The sequence below is a fragment of the Nyctereutes procyonoides genome, unplaced genomic scaffold (assembly GCF_905146905.1).
Source record: "Nyctereutes procyonoides isolate TBG_1078 unplaced genomic scaffold, NYPRO_anot_genome, whole genome shotgun sequence".
NCBI lineage: Eukaryota > Metazoa > Chordata > Mammalia > Carnivora > Canidae > Nyctereutes > Nyctereutes procyonoides.
In genome coordinates this window covers 38293837-38308750 of record NW_026575131.1, presented here as the reverse complement: position 1 = coordinate 38308750, position 14914 = coordinate 38293837, and the positions used below count along the sequence as shown (strand labels likewise).

The 14914-nt window shown below is 38.6% G+C and overlaps 1 protein-coding gene across 1 annotated transcript in view; it reads right to left on the bottom strand.

Annotated features, from left to right (window-relative positions):
• DCAF1 (DDB1 and CUL4 associated factor 1) overlaps positions 1-14914 on the bottom strand; it is a 69528-nt gene that overhangs the window by 16700 nt on the left and 37914 nt on the right. Inside the window, exons 13-22 of the mRNA XM_055342949.1 lie at positions 13134-13258; positions 10930-12193; positions 10111-10309; positions 8396-8478; positions 7743-7827; positions 4338-4571; positions 3657-3750; positions 3019-3123; positions 2729-2802; positions 1914-2015 (exon numbers count right to left, since the gene is read on the bottom strand). Of these exons, the coding sequence (XP_055198924.1) occupies positions 1914-2015; positions 2729-2802; positions 3019-3123; positions 3657-3750; positions 4338-4571; positions 7743-7827; positions 8396-8478; positions 10111-10309; positions 10930-12193; positions 13134-13258 (2365 nt within the window). The remainder of the gene's footprint in view (positions 1-1913; positions 2016-2728; positions 2803-3018; positions 3124-3656; positions 3751-4337; positions 4572-7742; positions 7828-8395; positions 8479-10110; positions 10310-10929; positions 12194-13133; positions 13259-14914) is intronic.

Below are 14914 nucleotides of genomic sequence, written 5' to 3'. Positions count from 1 at the left end.
CTCTGCCTGTGTCTCTGCCTCTATCTCTCTCTCTCTCTGTGTGTGACTATCATAAAAATTAAAAAAAAAAAAAAAAAAAAGGATTCTCTCCTTCTCCATCTGCTCCCCATCTCCCCCAAATAGTCAACTGATCTTTGAGAAAGGAGCACAGGCAATACAATGGGAAAAAAAGTCTTTAACAAATGGAATTTAAACCGGACATCCAAAAAAAAAAAAAATCAATGAATCTTGACACAGACTTTACACCCTCCACAAAAATTAACTCAAAAAGAATCACAGACCTAAATGCAAAATGCAAAACTATTAAACTCCTAGAAAATTAACAGGAGAAAATCTAGATGACCTTGAGTTTGAAAACTTTTCAGATGCAACCTCAAAGGCACAATTCATGAAAGAAATAACTGATGAACTAGACTTCATGAAGACAAAAATTTCTGCTCTCTGAAAGACACTGTCAAGAGAATGAGAAGATAAGCTACAAACTAAGAGGAAATATTTGCAGGTAAAGGATTATTAGCCAAAATATTAAAGAACTCATAAAACTCAATAAAAACACAAGCAACCCAATTTAAAAAATAGGCCAATGACTTTGACACCTCATCAAAGATCTACAAATGGCAAATAAGCATACGGAAAGATGCTCCATCAGGGAGATGCAAATTAAAATAATGAGAGCCTTCCACTTGAAAAGAAGCTCCCTGAAATGCGGGAGGAGCCCAAAAGGGATTGTAGAGAAAGTCTCCTTCCTTTTGGTCTGGTATCAGCCATCAGGAAGGGTGTCAAAGGTTCATAAATCATTCTCAGAGAACATTTGTAGAGGTTCATAAAACTACAAGACTAATTCCTTTCTACTCCAAAAAAATCAAACCACACATTTTGACTGTGTGTAAAAGGAATGTCTATCAATTTTTTAATTTAATTAAATAGTGATATATACTACTACATACCTATCAGAATGTCCCAAATCCAAAACACTGATAACAATGTCCAAAATCCAAAACATGATATCAAATGCTGGTAAGGATGTGGAACAAGAATTCTCATTTACTGATGGTGAAAATGCAAAATGTATGTATACAGCCTTTCTGGTAGAGTTTGTCAGTTTCTTATGAAACTAAATATAAATCTTCCCATACAACATAGCAAAAGCACTCCTTAGTATCTAACCAAAGGAGCTGAAACACACAAAAGCATGGATATTTATAGGAGCTTTATGCATAGAGAATGTGATATGAGCCCAGTTGAAAGGAAAGATCTGCTGAAAGTCAGAAGTTTAAGAAACTCTTCATAACAGATACCAACACACCACATAGGCAAGCATCTAGCATAGTTTGACCATAACTTAAAATTCCCTATGAAAAAAACTGTGAAACATACTATCCATCCACATTTAATAAATGTTTAATTTCCAAAAGCATCAAAATCTTTACTTATAAACTCCAATCTATTACTGTGAAAAGAGACTATGTCATAAAACAGAAAATGAAAACCAGACCTTTACAAGGCTTATTAAGCCATTTTCTAAGACCCATCTCAGCAGACTGACATTGTTTTGTACTGACACTGGGAATATGGGGACTGCTCATCCTGAAGCCATACAGGGCACTGGTCCAAAAGTGAGTTCAAGGAAACATCTAACATCTAAAACAATTTCAGAGATTGCTAACATCCAAATTAATCTACAAATGGAACTCACAAGACCATCAAGTACTGGGGTTAAAGTTTTAGAATAACAAAAATCTACTTTCTTCTGAGTTTTAGTTATTTTAGTAATTGTATGGCTGATACACCTGCAGAATATACCAACAGGTAGCAAAGACTAATAAAAAATCTTTATGGCAAAAAGCAGAAGAGCAAAATCTATTGTTCTATAAAGCATTGTTTAGAAACAAGAAATCTCAAAGACCACTGACCTGGTCCTCTTCTTCATCCTCATCCTCTGCCAAACGTTGCCTGCCCACTTCATACAGCCTGCACACCGTGTCCATATTCAGAGCATCCATGCTGCCTTGGTTCTGAAATAGAACACCCAGTCCAAAAAGAGCAGTTAGTTTTCAGAAGGCCCACATCTACATCTTAATTATGACTAGCACCCATGCACCTTGACCCTATAACTGTCAAAGCTTCTGACACTCAAAATTCTTGAACTAATTCTGAAAATGTTGGCTGGAACACAGAAAGGGAAAGAAAGCAGGATGAGAAGGCTTTAGAAGAGCAAGGGATACAAAAGAGAGACCACCATCCTTAGAATGAACCTATCTTGCTCTGGCAAGAGATCTAGACTCCTTTAAGAAAGGGATAACAGGGGCAGCCAGGGTTGCTCAGCGGTTAAGCACTGCCTTCAGCCCAGGGCCTGATCCTGTAGACCCAGGATCAAGTCCCACCGTCAGGCTCCCTGCATGGAGCCTGCTTCTCCCTCTGCCTGTGTCTCTGCCTTTCTCTCTCTCATGAATAAATAAAATATTTTTTAAAATAAAAAAAAAGAAAGGGATAACAGTGAATACAAGATATTAGAAGATAAGATTGTCCATACTGTTTTATATTGGAATTTTCTTATTATGTCTCTTACAATGTCTATCTCCTGATCAAATGAGTAGGTTATCAATAACCACCTTCGGAAATGTATCAACTTTAGAACATATCTTAGATCAGACAAAATGCCTGTAAAACTTGAAAATGATTCTAAACATCAGAACAAAACAGCAAGGTTTCTGTTGGCTCACTTTACCTCGATGACAGCAAGATAGCAGTCTTTGGTGTCTGTACACAGGTCAAAGATGTTCCGTTTCACATCAATGGTTGCTGGAAAACAGAATGTGACAAGACTCAGGACTGGACTATTGCTGTGACCTTAAAACAATCACCTTAAAAATTCCTCCAAAGGAATTTCAAGGTGATTGTTCATAAATATTTCCATAACTTCTTGGCTTTTCAATGAAAAACTACAGAAAAGAGATGGATTAAACAAGGAAAACCAAAACATGACAAAATGAATAATGTCTGTTTCTTCATGCTTACCTATAGGTTTGTAGTCAGTTGCATTAAATGTTCGGAAGGATGATCCAAAAGGGCTTTTCATCCTCTCTTCCATTAAGTCATCTTCATCATCTGCCTGCAACATAGCTAATTGGGAAAAAAGGATAAAAGGGGCAAGGAGCAAAATACAATTAGACATAAGAAACATCCCCTACTCACAAGTGCAGAAGTAAAAATGGACAATCAAGACTTTAGTGAGTTTCGTTGTAGTAAATTCACTCTATCTAGTTAGTTCCTCTCAATGCATCCTCCTTGCATACACCAAACAGGATCCTCAACCTCTCATCTAGCTCTCAGCAAGTATTACAGCTAAAGGCTTACAACATCACAAGACCACAAATGCAAAGATTCTTCAAGTTCATAAAGATACAGATGGGAAATTAATGCATGAAATTTCTCTATATACAAGGTTTGTTATCTTCAAAACTAGTGGCCTTTCACCCTAAATCAACATTATTTTCATCAACAAACTTTGTCACCATTTGTGCTATCATTTTGTCTTTTATGTTACAGCCTTAAAATGCTTTCCAATTCACATTTGAAAGACATTTCCAAACAAATTAATGAGGAGGAAGAGAAAAGAGAAAAATAACAATGTAGAAAAGTAAAAAGTTTATTACCTCCATACATCACTGTCCCCGTGTGGTTAAATACCACACGACACTGGTCCAGAGCAGGAACTGTGTGTAAAAGATGGAAAGTGCGAAGATCCCACTAGGAGGAGAGTGGTCAAGGAAAACTATTTTATACAAAATTTCTTACGCAACTTCATGAGGAAAATTCTGAAATACCACTTTTTTTCCTCCTCCTGTGAGATATGAATGCCTTAAAAGTACACTTTTCTAAAGACAGAATAAAAATGCTTTCAAAGTAAAACAAAAGCATTTAGAATGCGTATTATAGAATTATGTCCCTGAAAACTTACTATGGTATTCTCACATAAATACATGAAAGTGATACAAATTCCCTTCTTCTCAATAGTAGCACTTCATTTTACTCTTACATCTAGCAAGTGACTTCTGTAATGCAAAAGTAAAATTGTTCTGAAGACATGAAAATCTGTTTAATACTTGGAAAAGCACAAGGAGGAATCTGGTCACTCTTCTCCATACAAAGAAAAACATGCTCATCAAAGTCATTGGTAATTATCAACCACTGGAGATTAACACTTCCAATCAAAGGAGAGGCACCAAATTATTACCTGTGTGGATACTTTAACAGGATGTTGGTAGAAAGATAAATTATTTCTGCATCACAAACCAGCTAACAAATGGGAAGTAAGACATAGGTATGAAGGATACAATCTCAGTATTAATGATGACCTCCAGTCCATTCGGATGGAAAACACCACTGATGTTCATGTTGAACTTGTCAAACTTGTGGATGGCCTGTGCAGAGCGGACATCCCAGAGGACGCCATCATTTAAGACAAGATCATCTGTAGGATTAAAGGTGGCACAGTTCCTCTTGTAGTTGTTGGCAAGATCTGGGTTAAACAGAGTCAACAGCTTGTTGCCAGTCTGAATATCATAAATCTTTAGAGAAGAAGGGGTGGGAAGAGAAAAATCAGAACAATCCATCCATTGACAATTCAAAAAGAAGCTGTGTAAAATATCTCTCCATGCTTTCCAAATCCCACCAAAATCATAAAAGTCCTAATGTTGTAGAATACCTGAAAAGTAGGAAGACTATACCAATCCAAGCAAAGTTTAAGTGCTTTGGCTCCCATTCAAGGTTTGAAAAGTCTCTTTCCCACATGAAAATTAAAAGAGAGATTGCAAAAAAAAAAAAAAAAAAACAAAAGAGATTGCAATAAAGATATGAAAACCCTCTTCTACCCCTCCTCCTTTCAAGAAACAGAAAATGTTTCTATGATTGAAATGGAGAAATTCATATGGATGGACCAATAATTACCCATAGATACTATTAAAGGGTCACTTTTTGGAGAAAGGTATCAATGAAAGACCCTTTTCTCCTTAAAATTTCCCAGTATTTTAGCCTACAACACTAACAGTTCCAAAGTCTACAATGTGAAACCCATGCAGAGAGACCAGATCTTTCCCATCAGCTTACACATATAATATTTCCAATCTTAAAAAAAAAAAAAAATCCTCCTTTAATATAGGAACAAATAAGGAGACACCACAAGAAAACAAACAAATTGGGGATCCCTGGGTGGCGCAGCAGTTTAGTGCCTGCCTTTGGCCCAGGGCATGATCCTGGAGACCCGGGATCGAATCCCACGTCGGGCTCCCGGTGCATGGAGCCTGCTTCTCCCTCTGCCCGTGTCTCTACCTCTCTGTGTGTGTGTGTGTGTGTGACTATCATAAATAAATTTTTAAAAAAATTAAAAAAAAAAAAAACAAACAAATTGAGATCATGAGACAAGACAACTAGTCTGGTCCCTTCAAAAGTCAATGTCATGAAAACTAAAGAAATGCTGCTTGGCTTTAAAACATTAGTGAGGGGGATCCCTGGGTGGCGCAGCGGTTTGGCGCCTGCCTTTGGCCCAGGGCGCGATCCTGGAGACCCGGGATCGAATCCCACATCGGGCTTCCAGTGCATGGAGCCTGCTTCTCCCTCTGCCTGTGTCTCTGCCTCTCTCTCTCTCTCTCTGTGACTATCATAAATAAATAAAAATTTAAAAAAAATAAAAATAAAAAAAAATAAAACATTAGTGAGGGGATCCCTGGGTAGCTCAGCAGTTTAGCGCCTGCCTTTGGCTCAGGGCGTGATCCTGGAGACCCAGGATTGAGTCCCACATCAGGCTCCCTGCATGGAGCCTGCTTCTCCCTCTGCCTGTGTCTCTGCCTCTCTCTCTCTCTGTATCTCTCATGAATAAATAAATAAAATCTTAAAAAAAAAATAGAATAAAATAAAACATTAGTGAGACGTAACAACCAAATGCAATTATGTGAATCTTGGCTGGATCCTGGTTCAAAAAAAAAAAAAGGCACTTGAAACCAAACACATCAGGAACAAAGGAACAATGGGGAAAACTGAGTATGGATGAATATTAGATTATTTGGGAACTAATATAAATTTTCTTATGTTTGATAATAGAATATGATTATGTAGTAAAATATCCTTATTGCTAGACTTTGCATGCTGTAAGACTTAGAGATAAAATGTCCCGATGTCTGCAACTTTCAAATGATTCAGAAACACATACATATATTTAGAAAGAAAAATGGTAAAACATTACATTGCTGAATCTAGGTGGTCGGTATATGTACTACTCTTTCAGCTTTTCTATGTATTTTAACATTTTCAAGTGAAGAGTTTGAGAGAATTCCCCCCTTCAAGCTACTACACCCCACTTCTCTGCTTTGTTTTCCAGCAAAAATACTTCAGAAGACTGGTCTCTACTCAGTGTCTCCACTTCCCTGTTCTCTCATGAACCTACTCTAATCAGACTGTCGCCCTGATGCACAGAACTAGCTCCTCACGTGGTTAATAAAAAGCTCCAATTGTTCAATCAAAAGCACCTCTCAAACTCTCATCTTAAAAACTCATGAATAGTTTTTGACTCAGCTGATCGAGTCTTCCTCAAAAGAATCTTCTCTTGCCATCTGTGGTATATTTTTTTCATAAGGTCTCCTGCTGTCTTACTGGCCATTCTCTTTGGTCTCCCTCCCAAGTCCTAGTCACATGGCAAATCTGAAATATTGGCACATCCTAGGACTGTCCCCACAATTCTCTTCTCTAGCCTCCTTAATGATCTCATCCAGGTTCATGGCTCTAAAGTCTATCAACATGTAGGTAATTCCTGTATTAATATCTGCTATCCCAGACCTCTCTCTTGAATTCCTATTTTGTATATTCAACTGCCATTCCTTACTTGATGTCTAATAGAAGAACTACATGCATCCAGAATCCCAGGGCCTAGCTGTATCACTTCTCATCACCTGTGCCATGCTCAACTGGGCCCAGCCCATTGCAGGCCTCACATGTAAGTTGTCATGACACCCTCCTAACTGGAAAGCCTGCTCTTGCTCTAGACTCACATTTTAGGAACTTTACAGCCAGTCATGTGTCCTCTGCTCACCCTATAGTGTCTGCATCTCATTCACAGGAAAAGTCAAAGGTCCTAACAACAGCCTGTCAGATGCTACTATGACATGTCACCCTCTCCCCCTGACACTGACCTGAGCTGTTCCCCCTCCTCTCTCTCCCACCTCCCAAGTAAGGACTTTTCCCTTGACATTCCCTCTATCTTAAAATACTTTTCCCCCAAATATCTACATGACATCCACAATTCCTTCAAAATATTCCTTAAACATTACCCACTCAGTGATACTGACTATCCTAGATAAAATACAAGTCCCCCACACCATCACCACCACTTCCTCTTACCCTGCTTCTTTTTCTTGGCAGCACTTACCAACTGACCTACTATATATTTGCTTATATACTGTCTCCCCAGTGAGGCTTCATAAAGGCAGAGACTTAAAATTCATCTAAAACTTAGTAAGTATTTGAAAATAACTGCTATGCTAATGACATCTTTTTCGAATTGCCAGATTAGATTAGTTCATGTTTGGACCCATATAGCTTAGAACTACTTAATTACACTTCTAGATTCTATCTACAAAGAATATCACTAAGTAATTTATTGTTGCCCTTAGGACTGTCCTTCAGTCCAGGAGCTTTGGGCACAAACAAATGGGCATAATTAGCTTGAAAGCAGGGGATTAAGTACTTACGTGAGCAATGTCTCCTTTTGTACCTATGACCCGATCCTGAGAGTGCTTACTGAACTCAACATAGTGATCTTCTGTGAAGGAATGCCTACAGACAAACAACAGAAGTACATAAGCAATGGACCTTCAGAACATATCCACTCAACACTGAAAATAAACATGATTCTCAGCCTCCTGCCTGACCATACTCATCTCAGGATTCCCAGCAACGAAAGAGGAAAAATTGTATGTTTAATATTAAAAAAAAAAAATTTTCTTCCTCCATGTTTGACCAAGAAGACCCAAAAGAATTAATTACAGGTAATTAACAGGAGTTACTTGGTTTAAAAAAAAAAAAATGGCCACACATGTCTTTGAAAGATAAAGAGTGCAACTGTCATATGTGAACATGAGGAAATACACAGCTGTGTCATTTTGGATTAGTGAAGGGTCAGCTGTGTGATGGGAGTGGTAAGAATACTTGGTAAGAATATCCTGGAATTAAAAAGGATACGATCTTATTAAATATGAGCCACAGATGAGAAAGAGAAACTAACAATAACTCACAGCATGCATCTTTTCCCAAAAGGCTTCAGGTTGAAGAACTGAATGAAGGGGAATACAAATTAGGTGATTTATAGAACAGAAAGACTAGGGTTATAAAAGTAGATACATACTTCATATCAAATACTGATTTCATTCCCCAAAGTGCAGACAGAGGCTGGCTCCAAGTAGCAGATGTCAACAGCAAGGACCCATCCTAAAAGAAGAAGGAGGCCCACAGTGGGTAATCACGTTTATATAAATGCTACCTGCCCTTAGCATTTTAAAATGCAAGCTTAAAAAAATACTACTGTATTATATAGAAAACAGAAAAACTCCACAAACAACCAAGAAATGGTTGAAGCTGCTAGAATTTCAATATGTGCACATGCAATGTCCTAAAAAAATACTTAAATTTAGGAAATACTAAATCCTCCTGACCTAGTAACAAAAAAATATAATAGTTACAAGGGTAGGGGAAGAAAAAATTTGGAAGGATGTCAAAGATGGTTCCTCCTTTCTTAAATATTTGGCTATATTATACCTCAGTCTCCCTCATCTGAAATACCAATCAACTGAAAACATTTGTTAGACTTTCTTAGCTAAAAACTCTTAAAATTCTTTCAAAAGAAAAAAGCCCAGGCCTGGGTGGCTCAGCGGTTTAGCGCCAACTTCAGCCCAGGGTGTGATCCTTGAGACCCAGGATTGAGTCCTAAGTCAGGCTCCTTGCATGGAGCCTACTTCTCCCTCTGCCGGTGTCTCTGCCTCCCCCGCTCTCTCTCTCTCATTCTGTCTCTCATGAATAAATAAATAAAATCTTAAAAAAAAAAAAGCCCAATAAGAGCTGAGTCTTCTTTACTCTAAAATCAAGAAAATTACCCTTGTCATCTTAATGAATTACAGACTTCTTAATGACTTATAGAAATAACAGGGCAGCCCGGGTGGCTCAGCAGTTTAGCATCGCCTTCAGACCAGGGTGTGATCCTGGAGAACCAGGATCGAGTCCCACATCAGGCTCCCTGCAAGGAGCATGCTTCTCCCTCTGCCTGTGTCTCTGCCCCTCTGTGTGTGTGTGTGTGTGTGTGTGTGTGTGTGTGTCTGTCTCATGAATAAATAAAAAATAGTAAAAAAAAAAAAAAAGAAATAACGAAAGTATCAATTCCATCCACAGAATAATACTAATAAACCAGGACCCACTAGGATCCTATAATGCTTTTTTCCTAAAAACAGTACTTTGAGATTTCTTCCTAATACAAAAAGAAAACTTCTGTGATCATAGTTAATAGACTGTTTCCATCTGAGGCAAATTAAAAAAAAATTTTTTTTCACATTCACACACAGCTCCCCCTCTTAGAAGAGGATTGGTAAACTTTCACTTGAAGGGCTTTGTGAGCCATGTCTGTGTCACAACTACTCAACTCTGCCATTGTAGCACAGTTGCAGCTACAGACCGTATATAAATGGATGAGCTGATGGCTATGTTCCAATAAAAGTTTATATACAAATAAAGAGCCAGCCTGGGATCCCTGGGTGGCGCAGCGGTTTAGCACCTGCCTTTGGCCCAGGGCGCGATCCTGGAGACCCAGGATCGAATCCCACGTCGGGCTCCCGGTGCATGGAGCCTGCTTCTCCATCTGCCTGTGTCTCTGCCTCTCTGTCTCTCTGTGACTATCGTAAATAAATAAAAATTAAAAAAATAAAAATAAAAATAAACTTTAAAAAAAATAAAAATAAATAAAAAATAAAATAAATAAAAAAATTAAAAAAATAAAGAGCCAGCCTACAAGCCCACAGCTCACCAACCCACCTTAGAAGAATGACCTAGAACAACCTAAGAAGGGATCCTTACTCTGGAAGGTTCAAGATGTGTGATGGCCGAGTTGTGACAGTTATAGCTGGCCTCCTCCTGTCCACTAAACACATTATAGAGCTTCAATTGCCCAGTGCAGGTGCCAAGCATCAGGAACCGCTCCCGTGCTGAAAATGCACAACAAGTGAAGCCACTCTCATCTTCATTGGCTTCCCTGAACACCGAAATTGGACGGAACCTAAGCAAAAAAAAAAAAAAAAAAAAAGAAAGAAAGAAAGAAAGAAAGGAAAAAGAAGAATCAGAAACAAAGAATGCACAAGGACTCCAAAAAAGAAAACTTTGCTAGAAGTCTGAAAGAAGAAACAAAACACATGTTTCAAATTCTTCCAAAACATCACAGTGACGTTCAGTGGTTCATTTGCATTTTAAGTGAGAGAAAAGGACCTCTACTTACAAATTTTAACAAAAATCCCCATGTTTAAACCTTGCGATTCCATCATCTTATGTGAAATTTGTGAAGGATCAGAGTAGGAAACAACTTGCACCAATAAAAAATAAAAAAAAAGTTTGGGAGTCTAGTTAGGCACACCATGGTGCATGAGTTCTAGAAAACAGAATAGTTATAACAAGAACACAGAGTATCCTAACAATATACAACAATCACACAAAGAACCCACGGTTGACAAAAGGGGGTATAGTCACATTACTCATGTATTCACACAAGGAGATAATCATTGGAATTTCAGGCCAACAAATAGTCTGGCATTCTGGATTCATCATTCTATACTAGTATCACCCATACACTTTGTTTTAAATAGAAGAATCATTCCAATTCCCAGGGAGGTGGCCTCTCCTTACCTGCTAAAGATAAGGTGCCTATCAAAGCACCCTCCATCCACCCCTCCATACTTTGGAAATGATGCCCTGCGGTTTAGCCTTGAGGTAAAGTTTATTGGCGCTTGCCGCCTCTGTTTTGGCTCAGGACATTGATGAGGAGTAAAGAGAGAGAAAGGTGGGCAGGTGGCAACTGGGTTCTTGCATCGAGCATGTTGCTCTCTAAGATATTCTGTGATGATACTGTCCAGCGTAGGTGGGGACGGAAGATGTCTGTCCAATTGCTTTTTTATGGCTGGGCTTTGGCTGTAGGCGCCATGGTCCGACTTCTGCCGCAACACTCTGATTTTCCTGCCATTGCAGGGTGATGGCCTCTCTCTGATAAAACTGATCCTACCAATCAAGGGGGAACTGCCTGCATAAGATGGGCCAGGCAAAGCTAGTGAACTCTGGGGGGGCCGTGGCTGAGGATGGGCAGTGGGAGCAGGAGGGGCAGAGGTACCCACAGGAGCATGGCTGCCCAGTCGAGTTGCAATGCCATTGGCCATGCGAGGGGTTCGGGGAAGAGAGACAGGAGAAGCAGCAGCAGTGACTGGGGTGAAGGCAGAAGAATGAGAGGCAGCAGTCATGGGCAAGTCAGCCTCTTTCGTCAGCACAGTTGCTGTCTCCCCAAGCCCTTTAGAAATGAGATGGTTTCGTATCAACAGAAGCAGCTCTTTCTCAGGGAAGGAAATCCTCGATTGGGCAACAACATCTGCTTTCTGCAGTCGTGCCAGAGACACATCAGTGCCAATGAGAAGTGGCTTTCCTGATACTCGTTCAATGAGCTCAGCAGCATACTTGCAGAACTTGACATGGTCACTGCGCTTGTCCTGCAGAACAGGCTCCTTCATCAGCTGCTGAATCTGGCAGCTGCTGAAAAGAGGCAGTTTGCTGATGATCTGCCGCACGGTGCTACTGCGTGATAGGCCCACTAGGGCCTTGCAGGCCAGAGCCCTTATCTGGTCTGCATCAGTGATGGGCATCTTGATGGACAGTAAGGACAGGAGCACCTTGATGCCATTGTTGGACTGGACCACATTCCACATCTTGGCCAGGGTATGCTCGCTGCTTTTGGGAGTCTGAGGCAGCTTTCTCCGAGGAGTTCCAGAGATGAATTTGCCAATACTGGAAATTCGGTTATCCGGGCCACACACACAATTGATAATAATCTGAAGTGCTGACTTCTGAATTTCAGCATCATGGATAAAGAACTCACCCTCAGCCACTCCCAAAATAATGCTGATACCTATGGAGTAGAAATACAAAACATTTCATATTGTTCCTCATAAAACTAACAAGCAACTTCAATGACTGTTCCAGAGTCAAAATTCAGACTTCCATTCATGTTGTTCCACTTAAAACTACCACACTGTTGTATTAAAGTACAAGAATTTTTTGAATAAAATACAATCAGTTCTACTACAATATATCTTCATGATGCAATACATCATATGCAGTTGTTAAATAGGGGAATGATGTCAGTATTATGTGAAAGTCACCAAGGGTTATGTACAATTTTTCCTGGGTAAGGGGAACAAAAATAGTAGGAATAAATTAAAACCTTTAGCAAAAAAGGGAAGAGCCCTCAGCCTGGATGCCACAGTGGCATCAAGAACCCCTTTTGCTACATATGAAGAAAGGTAAAAACAAATAGCTGCATCTCAGGCTTTCTCCCCAAAGTGGTACACCCAAGACTCACAACCAGTCACACCACTCTGCATGCTCACCTTAGCAAGAGCCTTTACCAGCCCTTCTCTTAATAAAGTATATTTCAAAAAACTGTATTTTCCTTTTGTTCTTGTGTATGATTGCTTTTGTCCATTCTGAGCTGCTTGCCAAGTACGGATTTTGTTAGAGCTCAGATTATGAAGTAGTTTTAAGTTTTTTACTGTCTGTCCCAACCCATTTTTCCCACAAACTTTATTTTTAGCACAAGACTCTACAATGTACAAGGTTTTCAAGAATGAACATGTACCATCATAGCACATGTACTACTCAGAAAACCTGAGTTCACTAACATAACTTCCCTTAAATAAAAGTGTATGGCACAACATAGATGGGACAACGCACCCTCCACTACTACCTTCTGTTCTAATGTTGCAAATTAAGTAAACAAACATGGCCAGAATAGCAAACAAAAACAAATCCAGACCAAGCAATCACAAAAATGGAAAGGTACAACCTACCTACAGTGGAGACAGTAGAGCCAGCCTCATCCAGCACATCCACTGATTCTGCCAACTGGAGCTGGATTTTTGGCACAACAGTGAGAATAGCCAGGACATCCAAAGCAAAGCGTACAGTGTCATTCCTGGACAGGAAAAACAATTACTCAAATAGAAACTAGGATACAGCCAAAAGAAACAAGAGTTAAAAAAGAGAGAGATACACAATGGATCAGAACTACTACCTGTGTGGCTCTGTCCCTAGACATGACATCAAGAGAGGATTTGTAAGTCACCATGACATTACTTCCAAAACAATGAGAATGGAATTTTCACCACTCACGCTGCTAAGATTAAAAACAAAGGATAATCCCCGATGCTGGTAAGGATGTATAAAGACAAATGCTCTCTCAAACTTTTGGTGGAAGTAGAAATAGGACCCTCTTTTGAGAAAATAATCTAGAAATAGGAAACAAGATTCTTAAAATGTGCATAAACTTTGGTCCAGGAAATTTCACCTGGAGGAATCTGTCCTAAGGAAATAATCAAAAGTACAAACAAGCATTTAGGTGTTAAGATGTCCATTACCCCATCATTTAAAATAACAAAAGAATTAGAAAATCTAAAAGACAATAGGAATACATGGGTGTCAAATTATGGTACATTCATATGAACTACTCTGCACTGTAGACAGTTGTTTTCAAAGAACTCTAAAGGACAAAGGGAAAGGCTAAAATACAACATTAATGAAATGGAGAACATAAGATAATATTTTATGTCTGACATTACCAGTTATTGAAAAAAAGGTAGAGAAATGAAAACTCCCATATCTTGCTGGTGAGAGATGAAAATGGTATGCAACATCTACTAAAGATGAAATGCAGGTGCCCTATAATCCAGACTACATACATCATATCCTCAAAAAAACTCCAAAAAGAGGTTTGTGGTACCATTCACGTGACAGCAAAAAAGAAGTAAAGAGCACTAAATACCCATCAATAGGATCATAAACTAATATAGAAATACAAGAGTTCAAATAAATATCACACATAAATCTCAAACACAGGGTGAAAAAAGCAAGTTGCAAAAGATACATGCAAGATAATATATGTTTAAAAAACGAAGTATTACATTACTGTTTACATACACACACATACATATAAAAAAAAACATGAAAAAAAATGGAGAGAATGCACTTCATAAGATTGGTCACTATGGGAAGGCAGAAAAAGGAACTGAGAAAGAATAATGCCACCACATGCCAACCCTGGGCACTAAGTAGTTGTTTTATTGGTCTCTGTACCTTTTTATATTTTTAATTATTTCATAAAAAAGATGAATTTGGTTAAATGCTATATTCTCAATTATGTATATTTACATACATTATAGAAAAAAGACTGGAGAAATTAACAGTCGCTAAGAATAATTTTCTAAGGATCTGTATATTCTAAACAGACGTACTTAATTTTATTTCTAAAAATAAACTTTTACAGTATGTATTCCCAATATATTTACATTTCTATGGATTTACCACTCAAAAAAATTTTTTTATAATCTTCCTAGTTCTCTTTAGAGCTTTCATCATCTTTTCAACAACATTTAAGTACTTATAATAACCTACTTTAATATTTTAAAACAATGGTTCACAAAGTGTGGTTAGGGGACCCCAGGGTTCTCTGAGGCCCTTTCAGAAAGTCCTTTGATGTAAAACTATTTTCATAATAACACCAAGATATTATACTTTCTCACTCTTATTCTCTTACAGGCAGATAGATACTGGAGCTTTCCAGAGGCTATGTCAT